The sequence below is a fragment of the Diceros bicornis genome, chromosome 6 (assembly GCF_020826845.1).
Source record: "Diceros bicornis minor isolate mBicDic1 chromosome 6, mDicBic1.mat.cur, whole genome shotgun sequence".
Taxonomy (NCBI): domain Eukaryota; kingdom Metazoa; phylum Chordata; class Mammalia; order Perissodactyla; family Rhinocerotidae; genus Diceros; species Diceros bicornis.
The window spans coordinates 62,170,250-62,191,670 of record NC_080745.1 but is presented as its reverse complement, the minus strand read 5'-3'; the positions used below and the strand labels follow the sequence as shown (position 1 = coordinate 62,191,670).

At 45.5% G+C, this 21,421-nt stretch overlaps 1 protein-coding gene across 2 annotated transcripts in view; it reads right to left on the bottom strand.

Annotated features, from left to right (window-relative positions):
- Positions 1 to 2,490: 2,490 nt before the first annotated feature.
- DNTT (DNA nucleotidylexotransferase) overlaps positions 2,491 to 21,421 on the bottom strand; it is a 33,531-nt gene continuing 14,600 nt past the window's right edge. The window contains exons 5-11 of one of the 2 annotated variants that reach the window (XM_058543634.1): positions 20,406 to 20,477; positions 19,029 to 19,152; positions 13,324 to 13,456; positions 12,155 to 12,263; positions 7,243 to 7,488; positions 3,931 to 4,014; positions 2,491 to 2,912 (exon numbers count right to left, since the gene is read on the bottom strand). In XM_058543634.1, the coding sequence (XP_058399617.1) occupies positions 2,826 to 2,912; positions 3,931 to 4,014; positions 7,243 to 7,488; positions 12,155 to 12,263; positions 13,324 to 13,456; positions 19,029 to 19,152; positions 20,406 to 20,477 (855 nt within the window). In that variant the 3' untranslated portion in view covers positions 2,491 to 2,825. The remainder of the gene's footprint in view (positions 2,913 to 3,930; positions 4,015 to 7,242; positions 7,489 to 12,154; positions 12,264 to 13,323; positions 13,457 to 19,028; positions 19,153 to 20,405; positions 20,478 to 21,421) is intronic. The other variant, XM_058543635.1, reaches the window with a different exon arrangement.

The following is a 21,421-nucleotide window of genomic DNA, read 5'->3' as shown; positions in this document are numbered from 1 at the left end:
GAGTGTGCCGACGATGGTCAACCATGATGTCGTGGAAAAGCATGGTGAGCCATGAAGCCCGACGTGCAGTGGAAGAGCTGACCACGAGAGCCCACACTCCCAGTGTCCCACAGAAGCCAGCTTTGGCTGGAGACCTCTCCCCCATCCACGTGGCCACCACTGCTCCGCTTTCCTTTCCTCCTCACGGCTTCCTCGGTGCTCCCCCCGGGCCCTGTTCCCCTGGATATGGGCTAACGCTCACGAGCCAGGAATACAGACCAGCCTCTCCTTTGGCTCTCGCCACCCAGGCTCCTGTGGATTAACTGGAGTGGGGCTCCCAGCTCCAGGGCTCTTGTGTCGGGGCCCAAGCCAGGCTGTTCCCAAGGGCACCTTGGGCCTCATCCCTCTAGTCTCAGGGAAGGTCTGCTGAGGACTCCCTGTGCCAGCAGGGTCTGCATGACTCCCCCTCGGTGGCCTTTGGTTCCCGAAAGGTAAGAAGCAGAGAAGCCACTAAAACTCCCTGTGGGCAGGGGCTGTGTTCTCTTCATCTCTGAGTCCTCAATACCAAGTACAGCCCTTGGTACACAGTAGGTAGGGGGCTCATAAATAGGATGACCATAAAATTTATCCTCCAGACCAGAATATTTTAAGAGGGAAAGGGTGTGCTGTCATAATTATGCAGAGACAACAGGCATAAACTGGAAATATCCCAGGCAAACCAGGATGAATGGTCACCCTATTAAGGTGTCTGCTGAATGACCGAGTGAACACAGCTAATGGCCCACTCCTGAACATTCCTGCTTAAGGCACAAGAGTGTGGGCTTTGGAGTCAGACAGACGTGGACCTGGACTCAAACTCTGGCTTTGCTGCACATTAACTTGACTTGGGGCAAAGGAGCACAACTCTGGACACCTCAGATTTCTCTCATTTGTAAATCACACGTCCTGCCCACCTCAGGGGTTATTGGGCTGATCAAATGGGATAATGTCTGTAAAACGCTCCACAGAGTACCTGTAGCAATAATCAATGTAGTCGGATGTGATGTAATCAATAATCAATGTAGTCGGATGTGATGCTGACCGGAGTGGTGGCCCCTTATCTATCCTGCTGGGCGGACTGGGCACTAGAAGGAAACCTCAAGGTCTTTCTTCCTCTTCAAACCCAGAGACTGTGGTCAGTTTCCTCTGCAGCCAGCCCCCTGCCTCCTCTCCTTTGCATCTTCTGCCATCTTAGCCTTCAGACCTCAATGCCCCTGCTGACCAGAAGCATCCTCTCCCAGCTCAAGATTTACCAGGATTAAGTGAGACAGTTTATAGGAAGAGAAAAGTCTGGAAAGGAGACTAAACACTTGACTCTCTGAAGCAGCTTGCATCAGTGGGCCCAGTTCCTCGCCCCTCCCTGCATCTGTGCCCTTTGCCACATCACTTTGCGATACCTCCCCCTGTGAAAGGACATAACGCCCCATCCCTCGAGACTTAGCCATATGACCAGCTTTGACCACTGGATATTAATAGACATGGGAAGAGCTTTGAAAAGTGTTTGTACACTTGGGTTTGCTTGCTCTTGTGTCTCTGCTGTCATCATGAGAAGGGTAGGGCCAGTTTAGCCCGCTGGTCTCAGGAGGAGGATGAGGGACGTGAGAAGCAGATCCCAGCCTAGATCAGCCAACACCCAGCAAATGTGCAGATCTGTGTTGTTTTAAGCCACTGAGTTTGGGGATGGTCTGTTACACTGAATTTTTGGCAATACTAACTGATATGTGCCCCATCCCCAGGTTCCAACACAGGAAGGCAAGGGGGATCCTTCCCTGTGCACAGAGTGGGGCATCAAGCTTCTCTACAGGGTCCTGGATCTCCCAATCTCCTCCTCCCTGAGGGGGCTGGAAGGAAAGGGGAAGGATCATCACAAGACCTCACAGCTCCTCAGCAGGCTGAGGACACAGAAGCAGCTGGAACAGATGGGCTTTCAGGCCCCTTCAAGGCACAGGGACAATACCCTCCTAGAGGAAGCAGGAGGTCCGAATGGGTCTGGAACCTGGGAGTTCCAAAGGCGACCTCAGCCTCTCTTACCTCGGGTGCCCTAAGATGAAGAGGCTAAGAGAGACTGTCGCCCTGAGAGAGACTAGGCCACTAAGATTCAGAGAGAGACTCGGAGATGGATAAAAAGGGAGATATTCCTTTGGTGGTTTAGAACACTGTTTCACTCAGAACTTCCTTCCGAGTGAAAGCAGTGGGAACACCTCCTGTATGCGGCCTTGTGCTGAGACCCCGAGGGAAACAGCCCCAGTGACAGGGGAGGAGCCCAGCAAGTCAGGAGTGAGTGTCCTCCTCCAAAAGCTCCAGAAGCGACCCAGGACGCCATTCAGAATCTCTGATCTTCTAATGAAACCTTTTCCTCCCCTCAAGATAAATCTTAAACTCTTTATTCTCTCATTTTGTTACATTTTTGTTTAAGAATATTTTACAGCAGAGTGAAAAGATGATTCCACCATCTTGTTTTCTCCTATTTTTATCGGAAATATACAGTATTTCAGCTACACTGTGGGCAAAGTGGGCTTTGATGAGCTTCCCTGGAAACAAGCTACCAATTACAACACTGTTTCTATGGAAAATGCATTGTGAATTCTAAGCAACAGTCGTACAAATGGCCTATTAGAACCCATCCCATTACCAGGTGGTGCCTTAACCTGTTTCCAAAACTACTTATCTCTAGAAGCAATCTGTATTTCAATAAGACTTAAAGAATCCCAAACTTTCCTAAGGCATCTTTCACTACAATATGAAGCATAATTTATTTAACCTGGAAAAAAAAAAAAAAACCCAGAAAAAAATGTCGACAACTTTTTCTAGGCATTTCTTTCCCATGGTTCAATGTAATCCAATCCCAGATGTGCAAAAATTTCTTCTTCACTTTCTGCTTTGAGAAATATCCTCTGAAAACATAACAAGAAATATGTACATTCAGATATTTTTGTTAAACATCTCAATGCTGACATAATGAAAGTATTACTTGCAAAACTGTCTTGTCAGAATGACTTATTGCCAAAACATAATTCCCTGCTTCTGAGTATAAAAAGTCATCTTAACTGACTTCTGTAATTTTGATATTTTCCCACCCAAAAATATGGTCCTTAAATTAAGCTAAAATTATGACAGCCTTACATATTCAGTTAAAGGCAGTTGGTATTCTTCCTGTGGGCCTGTAGTTCTTAATCATAGCTGTTCATTAGAACCACCCGAAGGAGTTTTTCAAAAAACATTGAAAAACATTGAAGTTTGAGCTATACTCCAGTCCAATGAAATCAGAATCTCAGGAGAGGTCTGTCATCAATCTATTTAAAAGCTCTGAGTACGTACTGCTGCCATGGGTAATGAGGGTGGCAATTATAGGATACTTGTGTATGTTGGGTTTTCCTCCTGGCCTTCCACACCTGCTCCCGCCCCCACCAGCCTCCCACCCCATGATCTCTTTTAGACCAAGTACCACTTCTCCTCCATCCCTTCTTGTATATAGCCCAGTGCTGAGCCCGTAGGAGGCACTCGCTTATGCTGAACTATTTACCGTGTTAATCTGTAAGGATTCCGTAATCGTGTCATGTGAACCTGCCTCCACAAACACGACATCTGAGGCTTTCCTGCCAGCATCCACAGCCCTCTCTTCTGACAGCAGCACCTTGATTTTTCTCTGGGAAACCACCCACCCTACTCTCAGTCCCTGAGGGTCAGGTGGGGCTGATCCCACCTCCAAGGAGGGGCGCACGACCCAAGCCTGGCCAATCAGAGCCATAGTAATGGGGTCAGGGGTGGGGCACGGCCCGCGCTCGGCCAATGAGCATCAGCTAGGACTCCTGCTGGAACCACTATCAGCAAGGAGGCTCCTCAGGAAAAGCGCTGAGGGAGCCAGCCTTGGGATGAAGATCAAAGCAGACCGGCTCAGGAAGACAACCCTACCTTGGTCTTGTCATATAAATTGTGGTTATCCAGTATCATCTTCCGCTCATGCGAGGCATAGCGCCGGATGTCTCTCTCGAACTGCTGGACAAGAGATAATTAAAATAAATTACCGTCAAGTCTAGAATGTCTTCAGGATTATGTGTTTAGAGTTATCTAAAGCCCTATAACGGAAATATCTATCTCCAAACATTCTTGGAGCGATTTTCTCCCCCAGGGCAAAGCTCTACCACGACAGAGCTCCACGCTCGCATGCGCACACTAGAATATAGGCTTCTTGAGAACAGGAACCTGGTTTGTTTTGTTCATAACCATCTTCCCTCCTCAAACAGTGCCTGGCACATAGAAAATGTCCGGCAAATGTTTTTTGAATGAATAAATGGATATTGTGAGGATTGTGTCCAGAATAATACCTGGTCCAGAGTAAATGCTGGATAAATAATATCCAATTTTTTTTTTTTAATTTGGAATATCACTATTGTAAAAGAGGATGAGGAGTCAGGAGACCCAGATTTCAGCCTGGATTTTGTCCCTCTCTGGCTGTGCATCTCTCGACAAGTCACCGAGCCTCTCTGCATCTTGTTGGTAAAACAGGATGGAGGAAGTGCGTGAGTAAGGTCCCCTCTGGCTCTAACATCCTCGCATATGAGATTCTGTAAAACTGATGGTCTGAGCCACCCGCCCCAGAATAGCGTCTCCTGTAATCAGAGGTGGGTTCTGAGGTGAAGGAAACAAGGCCTGAAGCCTTAGATAGAGGACAGGAAAACCTTGGAAAAAGAGGACAATGAATGAAGTCATTGAGGTTAATTTTCCTGAGAGGAGCGCAGATCTCCCAACTCTGTCCTACCCCTGTCGGATTAGGGAGAAAACTGGGATAACTGCGCCCTCTAGTGGTGAGGAACCATTTCCTATTACAGGAAAGCTGGCTGCAGCTGGGATCCGCCCCTCCCGGACACCACGTGGGTGTGGGAAGACAGACTTTCCAACCAGAAGTCCTTTATCATAAGGCGGAGAGGAAGCCAGGGCTGTGGCAGAACGGGGCGAAGCAGATTCTGGGTGCAGTAGCTGGTCTGTGAAAGTACCCGGGTGTTGCTTAGCACATGGCCTCCTTTCTGGCCTGGCCACTCTCCTTCCGTCCCCGCTTGGAGCAAAGGCTGCTCACGCTGTGTGTTGGGGGAGGCTGCAGAGGGTGGGGCTAACGGGCGCAGCGAGAGGCTGTCCTTGGCTCCCCAGTTCTGTGTGGTGAGAGAGAGCTCCCTGGACTGCTGCCCAAACCTCAAGAGCATTTTCCCATAGACAGAAATTATGATGTCTTTCCTTTGGAGAGTGATATTTACTCAACAAGTATTTACTGAGCGTCTACTGTGCCAGGTGTGTTCTGGGTGCTGGGAATGTAACTGAACAGAACAATGGTGTTTGCCCTGGTGGGGACTGGATCTGAGCGGGGGACACAGACAAGATGCAATAACAGAATAAATGAGTAAATTCTGTGGTATGTTAAAAGGTAAGTGCTGTGTCCAGGGCAAGCCTCACTGAGAAGGAGGGATCTGAGCAAGGACCTGAAGGAGGTGAACGGGTCAGCCAAGTGGGCTCTGGGGGAGGATCACGTGGGGCAGAGGGAACAGCTGGAGCAGAGGCCTTAGGGTGCAGTGGGCCTGGCCATTTAGGGGAGAGAAGTTCAGAGAGATATGGGGGGGGAGATCATGCGGGGCCTCGAGGGCCACCGTGAGACATTCAGCATTCACTGTGAGTTAAGTGGGGAGCCCCTGCAAGGTTCTGAGCAGGGGAGTGACCTGATCTGACATGTTTTAACAGGGTCACCTGGGTGTAGGGGCCAGGACAGCAGCAGGGAGACAGGGAGACCATGGCAATAATCCTAGTTACTAGGTATGGGCTGCTTACCCTCTGCCTGGCGCTGGGCTAACCTCGTGCTTTATATTGATTTTCTGATCTGCTCCGTTACTGCTAGTACTTAACAGCTTGTGAAAGAGTTGAACATTACTTCTAACAGAACAGTGTTAAGTACACAATTGGACTCAAAATTGGGCTAAGATGAAGGCACCGTCTCATTGAATCCTCGTTACAATCCTGTGAGGTTGGCGCTGTCATTAGCCCCATTTTTCAGATGAAGAAAGGCGGCCCGAGACCCTAATTTCCCTGAGGCCACACCGTCAGGGATAGAGCCGGGACTCAGACTCCTGGACCCCAAAGCTCAGGCTCTTTACCCTGGACTGTTCTGCCTTCTGCTTTAAAACCTCTTTAGTTTCTCACAGCAACCCTGTGAGACAGGCAGGGCAAGGACATTGTCTTCTGTTTCAGATGAAGAAAGGCGAACATTGAGCAGAGGTGATGGTACTACAGTCTGGCTGTAACATTGGTCACAACAGACTTCAGAGGTTGGCCCAGGGCTGCTGCATATAGTTGTGCAAGTTGTGCACTGCAAAACTCTAGGGGGCACCATTCACATTTCTTTGCAGATATGTATGTTTAGGTTGAGGACAGTTAATTTATGTTGTGTCATTCATCCATATAAAACTCTCTAAGGACTCACTTCACTCAAAGCAACAGGCAGCTACTTTGGGACACTAGTAAAACAGTGTGAGGTGCTTAGTTTGGAGGGTGGAGCACATGCTAATGAGACAAATCACGGGCACCATCTCTGTGAATATAACATGAGAGGAGCTGGGAGCTGCTGCTTAGCGAGCACTGAGCCGTGCCTGGTGTGTGCCAAGGGCTTTGCCAGCTTCATCTCTCTGACTCCCTGCAACCCAGGGAAGTAGCCGAGGTCATCGCCCGCACTTTCCCGATGGGAAAACTAAGCCTTAGGGACATAGGGAACTTGTGCAAGCTCCCCCAGCTGGTAAAGGCAGGGTAGAAGCTCGTCACCAAGTCTGGGAGGAGCCAGACCTGTGCTCTTAGCCGCCCGGGCTGCTTTCTCCACCTCAGTGCTTCTCCCACTTGAGCTGCATCTGAGTCACCGGGAGAGCTTTCCAAACGCTAATTGCTGGGCTCTGTCCCTGTAGTTTCTGATTCAGTAGGTCTGGCGGGGGCTGGAGAATTTACACGTCTAACCTGTTCCCAGGGGCGGCTGATGCTGCTGGCCAGGGGACCACACTTTGAGAAAAACTCTTCTAAATTAATCTGTCTCCCTTGACCACGTGCAGGTGGAATGCCCCAATTTGGAGGTTTCTGGGCACTGCCCTCTCCCCGTCACCCCACCCCGCTGCCATTGTCACTCCCCTGGGCCCAGGTAGACCCAGCCTATGTCTTTTGGAACCCTAACGCTGTCCCACAGATCTAGGTAGCGCTTACTCGGGAGCCGGTCCAGCCCAGCAGGGCGAAGGCACGGTGCTCGTAGGGGCACACGACCAGGTCCACTCGGATGGCCTTCCAGGTCTTCCCTTCCTGCTGGCTGGACTTGCCACTCTCCACTCTCTGATGGTGCAATTTTAAAATCAGAAAGCATTTTTGAAAATGATCTAAAGCATCCACTTGCCTGCTAGGCAACTTGGCCTTTTCAAATGTCGACTCCACAAGGTCATAGTATAAAAGTAATTCCTGCAAACAAACAGAAAGACGTCAGGAAGAGTCCCCAGTGGACAGGGTCCAAGATTTTCTACCAGGCTCTTAATGAACACTCTTAACAAAGGCATCACAGATTCGAGCAGAACGTGGGTGTATTTTATCTTTGTATTGTGAACCTACCTGGCAAAACTAGGAGAGAAAGCCAAGGAGTGGGTGTATTATCCTGCCCCTGCAGCAGAGGGATTTAGAGATTAGAGAGGCCAGGCCAAGGCTACTTCATGGCAAAGCTGCCAGAGAATCCATGCACGTCCCCCCTAACCCCCCCGCACCGGGCCATCAATTTCTGACTGCAGGCCAGTGCTCAGAAACTTGCCTCACCCCTTTAAGAACAAACCGACCATGAACTAAAAGCTGTGCTGTTTCTATGTAGCTGCTTTGACTCAGCATCCCTCCCTATTATACCAGACTGATGACCAGGTTTACCTGGCCCGGAGGGTTGTGGCTGGAGGCTCAGCCCCACTTTGGGGCAGGACCACTTGCCATTTTCTAGGGAACAATTTGAGATTGTTCCTCTGCCTGCCTTGGAGACTGAGATAAAGTTAGTTTCATCTAATTGTTGCCTAGTCAGAAAGTTAACAAGTGATTCTAAGATGTGTCCAGTAAGTTGCCATCCTCCAATTTATCTGCTCCGGGGGAATTCCTTGCCACACAGGGCAGACGTGTGGTAGGGAGAGGCAGAAATATGCAATTAACTGCTAAATCTGAGTGGCAACTAAAGAGCAAATAACCTCAAAATAATTCAGTCATAGCTGTTAGGGTGTGTGATTTGTTATCATGTATTCTTTTCATTTAAAAACCTATCATTTATTTATTTATTTTGGTGAGGAAGACTGGCCCTGAGCTAACACCTGTTGCCAATCCTCTCCTTTTTGCTGGAGGAAGATTGTACCTGAGCTAACATCTGTGCCCATCTTCCTCTATTTTGTATGTGGGACGCCACCACAGCATGGCCTGATGAGGAGTGTGTAAGTCCGTGCCCAGAATCCGAACCCGCGAACTTAACCACTACGCCACTGGGCCAGCCCCTTGTTATATTGTATTCTTTAGGTCAGATGGTCTCAAATTGTACCATCAGAAGCATCTGGAATGTTTGTTACACCACAGTTTGCAGGCCCCTGTCCCCAGAGTGATTGGGGCAGGGGCAAGAATTTGCATTTCCAACACATTCCCAGGTGACACTGATGCTCCTGGGCCAGGGACCACACTTTGAGCACCAATGGCTCAGTTTATTATTGTTATTAGAAATGCTTTGCACTTCTGCAGCCCTCCAAGAGACATTTTTTCAATTCCACCGAAAGCTTTGAGGAGAGGATACTTTTCCTTTTGCTATTCTCAAAAGAGGGAACTCTTAGCCTTTCAGAGCCTCCCCAGGAAAGGGGTTAGGAAGAACAGCCACATGTGGAGGATGGTGGGAGCACTGATGTCAGCCGGAGCCTCTGGGGAAGTGGCCATGTTGCCACAGATAAATGTAATAACCAGCTTGGGAAAACACGATTCTGCTTTTTAATGAAACTTACCCAAATTAGTACAGTCTAGCAGCCTTTCATGTAAGTTTGAATTAGGTATATTTGAAAAGTGAGTTATTAAAATATTAGCAAGTCTCACTTGGAAGCCAAATTTGCAATAACAGCTCCCTCTTTAAAAAAATCCACAAAGTTGGCTTCCTAATAGTTGTGAACTGTGTTTGCACTATCCCCACGGGTTGGGGTCACTTTGGCTGGTAACAGACAAGGGGCCATCCTTGGTAGGTTTGCTTTGAATTTTACAAGGTGTTTGGGAACGCATGCCTTGAGTACAATGCTCCTATCTACATGTTCAGACAGGGCCGTGTGCAGCAGGGCGCGGTTGTCAAACAGACATACAACCCCCGCTGCGCCTCTGCTCTCTGGCCTGGGCGTTTGCAGGGCAGCTCTATTTTCTGCAGTCCCCTTCCTTGTTGTCCCCCCTTTCTCTTTAGGTAACTTCTCTCCTTTGAAAACTCCTTTGAAGGTTTGGGCTCTGGCTTACCCATCAACGCTCACAAGTTGACTGGATTTCCCATCAGCGTGTGCTTTCTCTTCCTACTGGAAATTGAGGGATTCCTGACAAGGAGGGAGGCGTCTCCCTGCTCCTTCCTCCCTCCCTCCCCAGGGGACGAGCAGCCGGCTCTCAGGGTAAAAGACATGGGGCAGGAGAGAGGTGTCAGCTCTCAGCTTGCCCTCTCACAAGGAAAGAGGATCTGTCACCTGACACAGTCTCAGGCTCCCCCAACCCAGCAGGGAGGGTTGCAAGGCTGGAGTGTGAAGTCCTCCCCGTATTTGAGAGCCAGGACCCATCGCCCTTTGGTTTCAGCTCCCTCCAACCTCTTCTCAGAAGATTCTGAGTCCCTTGTTCAAAATCAGATCTGTTTCTCAAAGTGAATGTATTCTTTACTCTCTAATGATTGTCCATACTTTCAATCTCTTGGCCGTTCCGTGAACTGGGGATGTGGCCACATGGAACACTAAGGGGCCCTGTGCCAAGCCTGAACCCAAACCCCACTCCGTTAGCCCTCCCCTCTTCCGGTGAAGTGCTGGTGGCCAGGGAGAATTCAGGCTGATGGAGTCTTTGGGATGGCGACCACCCCCTCCGCACACACACTGCCACCAAAGATCAATATTTCCAAGCTCTTTCCTCCCTTTCTCCCACCCCTGACCAAGGGGTCTTCTACAAGGATCATATTTAGATTTGTCTGAGGGGTGGCTCTCGCTGATATGCGTTGGCTGCTCATCAGGCTCCACAGGTGTTTTAAAACATTGGACGTATTTACCTGCATGTTGTGTGTAATCTTTATGATCTGGAAAGTGCAGGTTTTGGTAAGAATGGCAGGGCTGAGGAATGAGGTAGAGGTGGAAGTTAAACACGAAGAACTCGTGTGCTGATTTGGGGTGCAGGCAGAGCTGGGACACCCAACTGCCCACAGCGTCTCCTCCCTGAGGTCATGTCTGTCAGTGAGTGAAGGGGAGCGGCTGCGCCTGCTCGCTCCTGGGTCCCCTCACCTGGCACAGGGCCTGGCTCTCCGGCAGAGATCAATAAATAATTGTGCGTGAGAGATCATGATAACAGCTACTATTTATTAGGCATTTACCGTGTATCAGACACTGCCAAGTGTTTTATCTCTCTCTCTCAGTTACTCCTCCTCATTAATGAAATGAGAGAGGCTTGCTATCCCTGTTTTACAGATGAGGAAAGAGAAGCTTGGAAAGATTAAATAAAGCATCCCAAGTCATACAGCCATTAAATAGCAGGGTTGTGCTTTTAAAATCCCAAATCTAAAACCCACGTGCTTAATGTCAGCCTCCACCCATACCTGCCCATCTCTTTGCTTGGGGACCAGCCATGTGACTGCCTCAAAACTGAGGAAAGGCCAATGGAAAGAAGGCTCTTTGTCACCATGTCCCCACCCCATCCCCATCTTGGGCTGGGACAGTCTCAGAGTATGGGGAGGGTGGTGCCTGTAAACCAAGGTCAAAGAGGTGCACCCTCGCAGGAGCCCCAGGGTGGGGAGCCAGGCAGCCCCCCTCTACCTAGGCCTCAGCTAGGAGGGTCCATGAGTTTGCCGTCTATCCATGAGAATCTTTCGCCTTCCCTGCTGGAGCAGAGCAGTGGGGCCAGCCTAGGTGTAGCTGATTCTTCCTCATCCTGCCTTCCCCTGGCTTGGCCGATTATGTGCCCTCTCAGGGATCCTGGCTGCCCTGGTTCCACTCTCCTGAGAGGGACAGAGAGGGCCTCACAGGTGACTTTGGATCTGGTTCCAGAGTTGGGTCCTCACTTCCGGTGCTTCTGGCTCCAGGGTGTGTGTTTCTTATCCTCACTTTATGGGAGGTCTCCTCTCTCTGACATATCAGGGAGCTTGGTCCACACCCGGCAGATGCTAAATCACACAGGAAAGATGAAGCTGTGCCAGAGAAACACCAGCCCCAGCCTCCTCAGCCCCCCAGGCCTACAGGCCCCTGGGGTAGGGCCCTCTGGTCTCTTTGGGAAGTGAAGCTCTCACTAGAGTTGGGTGGGAGTCAGGGCTCTGCAGGTGGCTTTGGCCACAGGGTCATTCTTAGCTTCCTCCGCTGGACAATAGGCGGCCTGTGGCAGGTCTGATCTCCTCAGAGGGTGTGGGCTTCTTGAGCCATGACCTCTGCTGGGCCCAGCTTGCCCTCATGAGTTTCCTTCTTCCCATCTCAGCACAAAGTGAAGGTGTTATTAACCAGTATAGAGTTCAAGGCACCAGCGACATCTCTTAGACTGATTTTATCCCAATCTTAGCAGTCCTGCCCCACCCCTAAGCCTGCTCTGCCCCGGCTCACACCTCCTAGGTCTTCACAGCACATGCTTTTCATTTTATTTAAGGCTTTAATGCCTCTGCATGTCTAACACAGAGACATAACCACTCTCGGCCCCTTTGGTAATAGGTCAAGTATATATAAACAAGATCATAACATGGACTCTTGGACCCAAGGCACGTAAGTCTCACTGCATGCCGTGTGGCATGGTGTAAGCTGTTGCAAACAATTGAGAATCAATTAAATGGTCATTATGCAATTATAAGGTAAATAGCGTGTAAAATTCAACAATATTAATATAATGCTTGAGCATCCAGACATCTGCTTTTGATCTTTCTTCTTACCTTCCTTTCCCATAATTTTATCACTTTAGATAAAAGTTCTTGCTCTTCTTCCTCTGTTGATCCTGGACTGGTAATTAAAAAATCTACATCATGCCCAATCTTCTTACCCCTGTTTAAAAAAATAGTATAAAATGGAAATAAGTTAGATTTTTAGCTCTCAATTTTGAAAAGTCACTTTTGTTTCTATGCTCTATGCTTAAAGTTGGTAACACAAAATGATCATGACTTTTTTTTTAAACAAAATATCCTTGGTTGCACTCTGTGTTTTGCAAAATAAATTTATGACACAGAAAAAATAAAAAATCATACATAATACGTATAAGATCACCTATGTGTGCATAAAAAGTGACAAAGAAAATTATTTCTCCTACACACTCACACCTGCACACACACACACACACACACACACACACACAGAGACAGCATGACAACAGGCAAACCAAGGACTATGTTCACATAATATAAGATAGGGCTCTTGGAATTATGACATAGACTAAGGGCATTTTCTTAGATTTGATCTTCTCTTCCCACTTTCTCTCTCACCTCAAACCCAGCTTGCCAGAATGGCCAACAGCCACCAGGTAATACAGCCACAGGGAGAGTCGGAGGAGGGTGTGGGAGGGAAGGAATCTCTTTCTGAAACGGAGGCTTCAATATCCAGCAATTGCACACATCTCTGGGAAGAGTTCCTTCATTCATTGACTCAGCCAATGCACTGGTTCTCACCAGCACTAAGTTCTAAAATCTTAATGGGGAAAGCACCCAGACAAACAAGTTACTTGACAGCTGCCCAGGGAGCACTGAAGAGGGATGCCTAGCCCAGCACGGGGAGGAGGGAGTCAAGGAAGGCTTTCTGGAGGAGGTGGCATCTGAATTGAGTCTTAAAGGATAAGTCAGCCAGGTGACAATTTGAGGAAAGCCATTCCAAGGAGAAGGGTCCTACTGAGCAAAGGCACTGAGGCAAGAAACAGCTCCATGTGGGCAGAGAATGACAAGCCATTTGGAGTTGCTGGAGTGAAACATGAAATGCAGGAGACGAGGCTGCAGAGAGAGGCTGGTGCCAGACCCCAAAGGCCTTTTGTGCCGTGTTCAGAAGCCTGAACTTCTAAAAATGGGGAGCCACTGAAGGTGACAGAGCAGGGGAGGCAAAAAAAGCCCTCATTATTTACCTCCGGAATCCTCCTGTCATGGTGATGAAGGCATCAGGCAGAAATGCCCAAATGGCCTCTTTAACCAGCACGCCGACTGCCTCTGCTTCTGCTCTGGTCACACAGCTGACGAGGTCTTCATAATAGAGGAATCCTGAGAGGCCATTGGACAGGTCAGCGGAAGGAGTGATACGTCTTATGTGACCAAGTAATGTGTGCTCTCTTGGTTGTGAATTTTTCATGTTAACAATGGCTCTTTGCTTTCTGATTGAGAGGCTTATAATTTCCTGGCTAAGAAAGACACGATATTTCATACCCCTCTGGAAACCAAGCTTTTCAAATCTGACTTCCTATTGAAGAACCAGCCCTCTTGATCACTAAGCTGTGCCCTATTATTTTAAAAAGATAATGCATAAAGATTTGGGATGGGAAGATTTAGAGTTTGAAGATGATGGATGAATTAAAAAATTAAAGTTGAGAATAGGAAGAGGGTAGATTTGCGTTTGAGGCGAGGTAGGAGACATCTTTCGTGGTTTGGCTTGTTGTTTCCTTGTCTGACCACCATAAATAAATGGAAGCTCAGAGAGAGTCATTATGATGAAGAGTTGTTATAGTGACTTGGTTATTCCCACAGACCCATGGAGGGAGGCACAGAGTGGAGGAGTAAAGGAGATGGGAGCCTTATCTCCAAGAATAGGGATGAAAATTTGGAGGGGAGATTAGCAGGGGTGCAGGGGAGATTCATAGAGCCAGAGGGACATCTATCCTTCAGTATAAGGGACTGCTGTCTTATTTAGGATTCCCAAGAAGGAGTCATTCAGGGTCTGGCCCCGTGGCGTAGCGGTGAAGTGTGCGTGCTCGTCTGCTGGCCAGGGTTTGGATCCCCGGCACACACTGATGCACCGCTTGTCAGGCCATGCTGTGGCGGCATCCCACATAAAGTGGAGGAAGATGGGCACAGATGTTAGCTCAGGGCCAGTCTTCCTCAGGAAAAAAAAAAAAGAGGAGGATTGGCATGGATGTTAGCTCAGGGCTGATCTTCCTCACAAAAAAAAAAAAGAAGAAGGAGTCATTCAAACTTTCTAATAATAGGGGGCCCTGATACCTCCAGAGGCAGCCCATTTCTTAATTGTAAAGTCTGTTTGGGCAGCTCTTTTTTTCCCCCAGATTTATGGAGGTATAATTGACAAATAAAAATCATATATATTTAAGGTATACAACGTGATGTTTTGATATACGTATACATTTTGAAATGATTACCACAATCAAGCTAGTTAGCATACAATGGAATATTATTCAGCCTTAAAAAAGAAGGAAATCTTGCTATTATCAACAACATGGATGAACTAGAGGATATTATGCTAAGTGAAATATATCAGACACAAAAAGGCAAATATGGCATGATCTCACTTATATGTGGAATCTGAAAAAGTCTAGCTCTCAGAAGCAGAGAGTAGAATACTGGTTACAAAGGGCTGGGGGTGGGGAAAATAGAGAGATGTTGGTTAAAGGGTACAAAGTTTCAGATACACAGGATGAATAAGTTCTGCAGGTCTAAAGCACAGCATGGTGACTACAATAAACAATACTGTGTGGTATACTTGAAATTTGCTAAGAGAGTAGATCTTAACTCTTCTCACCAAAAGAAGAGGGGGTATCACAAATTTGTTCTTGTAATTTTTTTTTTTTGTGAGGAGGACTAGCCCTGAGCTAACATCCGATGCCAATCCTCCTCTTTTTCCCTTGAGGAAGACTGGCCCTGGGCTAACATCCATGCCCATCTTCCTCTACTTCATATGGGACGCTGCCACAGCGTGGCTTAACAAGCAGTGCATCACTGCACACCTGGGATCCGAACCTGTGAACCCCGGGCCACCGAAGCAGAGCGCCCGCACTTAACGGCTGCGCCACAGGGCTGGCCCCACAAATTTGTTCTTTTGATAAGCTTAAGTCTGCTTCTTGCAGTTTCACCCATCACTAGCCCTCTGGAAAGATGGGGAGCAAATCTATGGATCCTTATTTCTCACCTCCAGGATCATGGGAGGGAGAAGGCAGGGAGGCCATTTGGCTTGAACATCATGGTCACAAAATTCTCAAATTCAAACTTCCCATATTATCTCTAAATGCGGACATTTGCAGAAATATGTTGGCAGGATCAAGAGAAGATGATGTTCACACTAACGCATTGTTAGAAAAAAACAAATGGAGAGCAGCCTCAAAAATTCCCTAAGCAGCAAAATCAGTTTAGTCATACAAACAAAGCTTAATTTAGCTTATTTTATAAGGCTAACTTGACCTGAATCATTTCTTGCTTATGCCTCTGGAAATCATAAGCAAAACTTGAACTGTTTCCCAAGGTTGATATGAGTAACTACTGAAAATTCTAATATTGTAACCAATCACTCTGAAGAATAAACAGTCCCTGCTTTCTCACTCCATAAGCTGCTTTATAACAATATACCCCTGAGCCTCATTCCATGTCCTTTTTTTTTAAAAGCCACATTTTTTTTTTTAATTGCAACATGGCCATTTTTGTATGTAGGGAGTTTAATTTAAAAAGCAGTGCTTCGGGGGAGTTGCTGTTCAACGAGTACAAAGTTTCAGTTATGCAAGATGAGTAAGTTCTAGAGATCTGCAGTACATCATGGTGCCTGTCATTAACAGTACTCTGTTGTGCGCTTAAGAATTTGTTAATGAATGTGATGTGGATCATAGACCTAAATGCAAAAGTTAAAAAGAATCAGGCTTCTAAAGGAAAATGGGAAAACATCTTCATGATCTTGGGGGTAAGCAAATATCTCTGAAACTGAGCACACAAAATATTAACTATAATCAGAAGATTAATAATTTGGACTTCATTAAATATAAGAACTTATGCTCATCAAAGGACATTATTAAGCAAATGAAGAAGCAATATACAGACTGGGAGAATCTGTCTCCCAGCATTTCGTATATCTAACAAAGGACTTATATCCAGAACACAAATTAGCTCCTACAAATCAATAAGTGAAAGACAAACAACTTACTTTTAAAAAGGGGGAAAAGACACAAATAGGCACCTCTTAGAAGAGGAAATGGCCAAAAAGTACTTGAAAAGGTCATCAGAGAGATGCAAACTAAAACTACAATAAGATAACACTACTCACCCTCCAGAACAGACAAAATTGAAAAGACTGACAATAGCAAGTATTGGTGAGGATGTGGAACAACTGAAAATCTCATACACTGCTAGTGGGGGTGTAAATTGGTTCAACCACTTTGGAAATCTGTTGGGCAGTATTTACTAGAGCTAAATAAATAGCTATTTATCCTCTGACCCAGAAATTTCACTCCTACATATATGCACAAGAGCAATGAGGTACAAGAATGTATCTCATTTGTACCCCACAGGTACAAGAATGATCATAGCACGTTTTTTTTTTTTCTATAATAGCCAAAAACTGGAAATAACTCAAATGTCCATCACAGGAAATGGCCAAATAAATTATGGTACCAACAGGAAAAAATTAAGAGGATAGATCTCACGTTAAATGTTCTTAACCACAATTAAAAAATCAATTTAATAAAATTAAATAAATATTTTACTAAGGTGAAAAAAATAAACAGCTATGCTCCATTAGACTCTTTTTTGATACAAAAATTGCCATCTTTGACTGATATTCAAAGTATGACTCACTTGGTACCATAAAGCTCCTGCGTTTATTCAGGGTGTACATAAGCCAAAAGTCATGATTAACAAGAATTTCTTTAAGAACATGTGCAGATATCAGGAATGAACTTGGAGAGACTATGATAATTTGTTGACACCTGTGAAAGCAACTTAATTGGCTTTCCTTTTTGGTATGGTGGGGAGGTTAACTTATTACAAGAAACTTATTACACTGCACAGTGTTATATATGTGCTGCTATATTTTAGACATGGACTTTTCAAGGCCAGTATAGCATGTGACTCCTCAAGGCTTAGGAAGACTGAGTCTAAAGATTCAGACTAAAATGACTAAGACTAAGACCAAGTGCAATTATAGTAAAATTGAATCAGGTTTTCCATCTGACCCGTGGATCGTACTTCCAACGTATTCAATTAATTAGCTTATCCTTTGCGGTATTCAGAAATTCCCATTGACAATTCCGTTCATTGTAGTGCTGTCACAAGGGATGCATATACCCAGGGGTTTTTTGTTTGTTTTTTTTAGGTATAAGTATAATAGGAAGGCATTCCTTCAGTTGTACGTACAACAAGAGCATTAAAGAGTCTGATGGCAATCACTCATTGATTAACTGAGTAATAGCTGCTTCATTCACTGGGCTGGAAGAGCTCAATAGGAAGAGAAAAATCCAGTTTACAAAGCTGGGAAATTGGAAGCTACTTAGATCCTGAGCACCTTTGGTGTCGTCTGATAAGGGTTTTTATCTCCATGAAACACTACATTTCTCTCTAAGTGTTGAGAGTACTTTCTATCATTCTAAGCTACTCACTCACTACTTATGTTTAATACTTACATAAATTTCTTTTTAATGGCATCTCTAGAGCTGGTGTAAATCACACTTATTAAATGTGCAATTTCAGGAGCTCAGATTGTAAATACAGGGTCTTTTTCATTTAGACTCTTTTATTTCCTATGTGGTATCGTATAAAGCTTATTAGCAACCCTTCAGAGGTTAGCAACCTTATGAAAGATGACTAAGGGTCTTCTATAGTAGTGATGATGCAAAACACCAAGATTTGATTTGCTTCCTATCCCACTGCTTGTTTCTTTTCATCTTTTAAACAGAAGATAGCTGTTTTCTTTTTTTCTGGTTTCTTCTTATAGAAGATTCCCTTACTTTCATATCATTAAGAATATTGATCATTCTCTGTAACTCAGAAGCCATAGTGCTCAGGACACTGTGGCTGTGACTCTCTTCCAAATTACAATTATATTGCATTTCTATTGCATATTAAAAGTAAATGTCTAAAACATATACAATTTTTTGACTCTGTATTGGCATGTCTTCATTTTAAAAAATGTACTGGGACCTCCATAAATGGAAGTGACCAAGCACTTTCAACCTCTGGGAGGCCCCTCCAGGCTTTCAGATCCCTGACTAAACACAGTCTTCTCAGGTCTTGGTTGTGTAGATCAACCCCGTGTCTAAATTTCCACCATTTCCCTTCTATATCCTGGTGTTTTACAGTTTCCAAGGCAGATCCACATTTGTACTGGGCAACAACTCAAGTTTGTTCAAATATTCTTTACTCCCAATCCTCCGTGTTGACTTTCTGCCGTTGACTCCTCACCCACGCCTCTCACCCAGGGAGACAGCTAGGACCCAAATGTCTAGAAGAGTCAGTTCGGTATGATCCAGATCAACAGCACCAGCTCGTTTGACATCTGGATAAATGAACAGTCTCTGTGCCAGGCCTGGTGCCAAGGGCTTTGCCTGTGTCATCTGATTTATTCCCCCACTGAAGTACCAATGTTACCTCCCTCTTATAGATGAGGTAACTTAGGCTCAAAGATTTTAACTAACTTGCTCAAGAGCACACAGCTGGAGAGTGCTGGAGCCAGGATTTGGATCCAGATCTGTCTGATCCCAAAAGATTGTGCTTATAAACATAGTATGAAAAAAGGCCAAACAAGTGACCCAGCTCCCTGAGACTGGAGTGGAAGCACAACAGACAGATCTCAACCACAGCCTGACCAGTCCGTGGCAACAATGTGAGGCTTTTAGGAGAGACAATTTACCTGCTTTCTGCATTTTTGTGAATTTCAGGGTTTTGTCTGACCTTATCTTACTCAGAGTTCTGAAACCCATTCTGAACCATTTCTCAGATGTCTTCAATCCCACTCCAAATACAGAAGTAAAGAGCTGAAATGGAAAAGGCATGCCTTTAGTTTCTAAAATAATCATTATGACAATGAAGTGAATCTTTTCAAGGTCAAGCGATTAAGAAAAATTATAAGAAGATTTCTGACCCACTTTCTCCTGTATATGACAAGCAGGTGGGTGATGCTAATGTTTTAGAGACGTTTTGTTTCAGAAGGGTCCTTTCCTGACATATAGTATTACTAAATGAAACAGAAGTGAGGAGGCAGGTTCTAGCATCTGCGTAGGGCTTCCGCATAATTTGATCGTGGGATTGCCCGTGCTGTCAATGCGTGACAACAATTATTCCTGTCGGGCCCTCCTCTTTACCAAGGATCTCCTACACACATTCACGCTCTGCATATTTACCCTCACAACTTAAAGAGGGATACACGTGTAGGTTGTATAAATTCTTCGCCATCACACAGCTGGTAAGTGGCAGAGCCCGGATTCAAACCTGGTCTGTTTGCACTCCAAGCCTGGGCTCCTGCCCATGAGCACCTTTTGGGCCTGTGCATCACTTCTGAACTGAAGGGATTAGCAGAAGTCCCTGCTGCCTTCAACTCCAAGGTAAGGAAAATTGGGAGGTTACAAACCCAGCTTCAAAGTAGACAAGGATGCAGTGAGGAGCTTTCCAGCATAGGTTTGCTCTTTAAGAGCAGGTTTGTTTTGTCTCATGGCCCTAGTGTCCCCATGATATTTGTACCCATGAGTGACAGACTCCTGATAGGTAAGGTAATTTAAATCTCACCATACCATGGCAATAAGCTTGAGCACCCATATTTATTTAGGCATCTGCCTCCTAGACCACTGCTATGGACTGAATTGTGTCCCCCCCCCCCAAATTCATATGTTGAAGCCTTGACCCCCAGTGTGATGGTATTTGGATATGGGGCCTTTGGGAATAATTAGTTTAGATGAGGTCATAAGGGTGGGGCCCTCATGATGAGATAAGTATCCGTATAAGAAGAGACACCAGAGAGCTTCCTCAGCTCTCTCCCTGCCATGTGAGGACCCCTTGAGAGGATGGCTGTCTGCAAGCCAAGAAGAGAGCTCTCACCAGAACCCCACCATGCTGACCGCTGATCTCAGACTTCCAGCCTCCAGAACTGTGAGAAAAGAAATATTTGCTGTTTAAGCCACCCAGTCTACGGTATTTTGTTATGGCAGCCCATGCTGAGTAAAACAACCACCTAGAATGAGTAATAGGATTAACTGAAAAACCGTTTTCCATAAATATGCATAAAATCACTTACTTTGAAGGACTGATATCGTTCATCATTTAACACAGTTTTAACTTCAGAACTTTCTCCGTCTTCAATAATTTCCTGCATGGACAGTTGAAAAATATTTTAAATTAGTGATGTTGAACAATCACAGACTGAGACTCTCAAACTCACAGATCTAGTAGCTTGACTTTTCATGAAATGTACACTCATTGCATGCAGGATGTTTCACTAGCTGATCTGAAGAAAACAAGATATTTGCCTGTAATCTTGAAAATCCCAGGCCATTATATATCCAAATACTCCTTTACAATCCTCAGTGACAAAGGTACAGAATGATTAGGGTCCAAATCTACAGAACACCAAATCAAAGTATTCATTGAGAAAAGTATGTCTAAATATTGGTGATAATTTTCTTTTCAATGGATATGAACTAGCTGAAACAAGAGGACTTTTCATCTGAGCAGGTTAATTTTGGATCCATTGAAAAGCCAATCCAAGTTCAAGCCTTTATGATGTCTAGCTCAGAGCCGCCCACCCTCCTCTAAATAGAATTGGGATTAATTTCCTTGAATAACTTACCTTGCACTTAACTATACTGAAACTTACTCCTGGGTGACCGACTTGTTTTGCTAGGGAATCCTTAAACATTATTAAATAAATAAATGCCCATCCTTGGCTCTTTTCTTGGAACACACAGGTAGAGATGAAGAACCAGCTCCACTGCACGTCACACCCACCACCATTATGGAGGGCAACATCTCCTGAGAGGAGCTGAGGTCCTTTACACAGCCTGTTTGAAGTCAGACTGTTTTCTGCTGCTGAGATTTTAGGTCAATTGACTCTTTCACCATGATTAATAATAATATGGGAGAGTTCTTTTTCCACTAGCTGGCCCCACATAGCTCCAACTGTAATAATATTGGGGTATGGATTATACGTATATACATGTATATATATAATCTATCTCATATATTATAGTCTATCTATCTCATATATATAATGTACATATATCTATCTAACTACATCTCTCTCTATATATATAG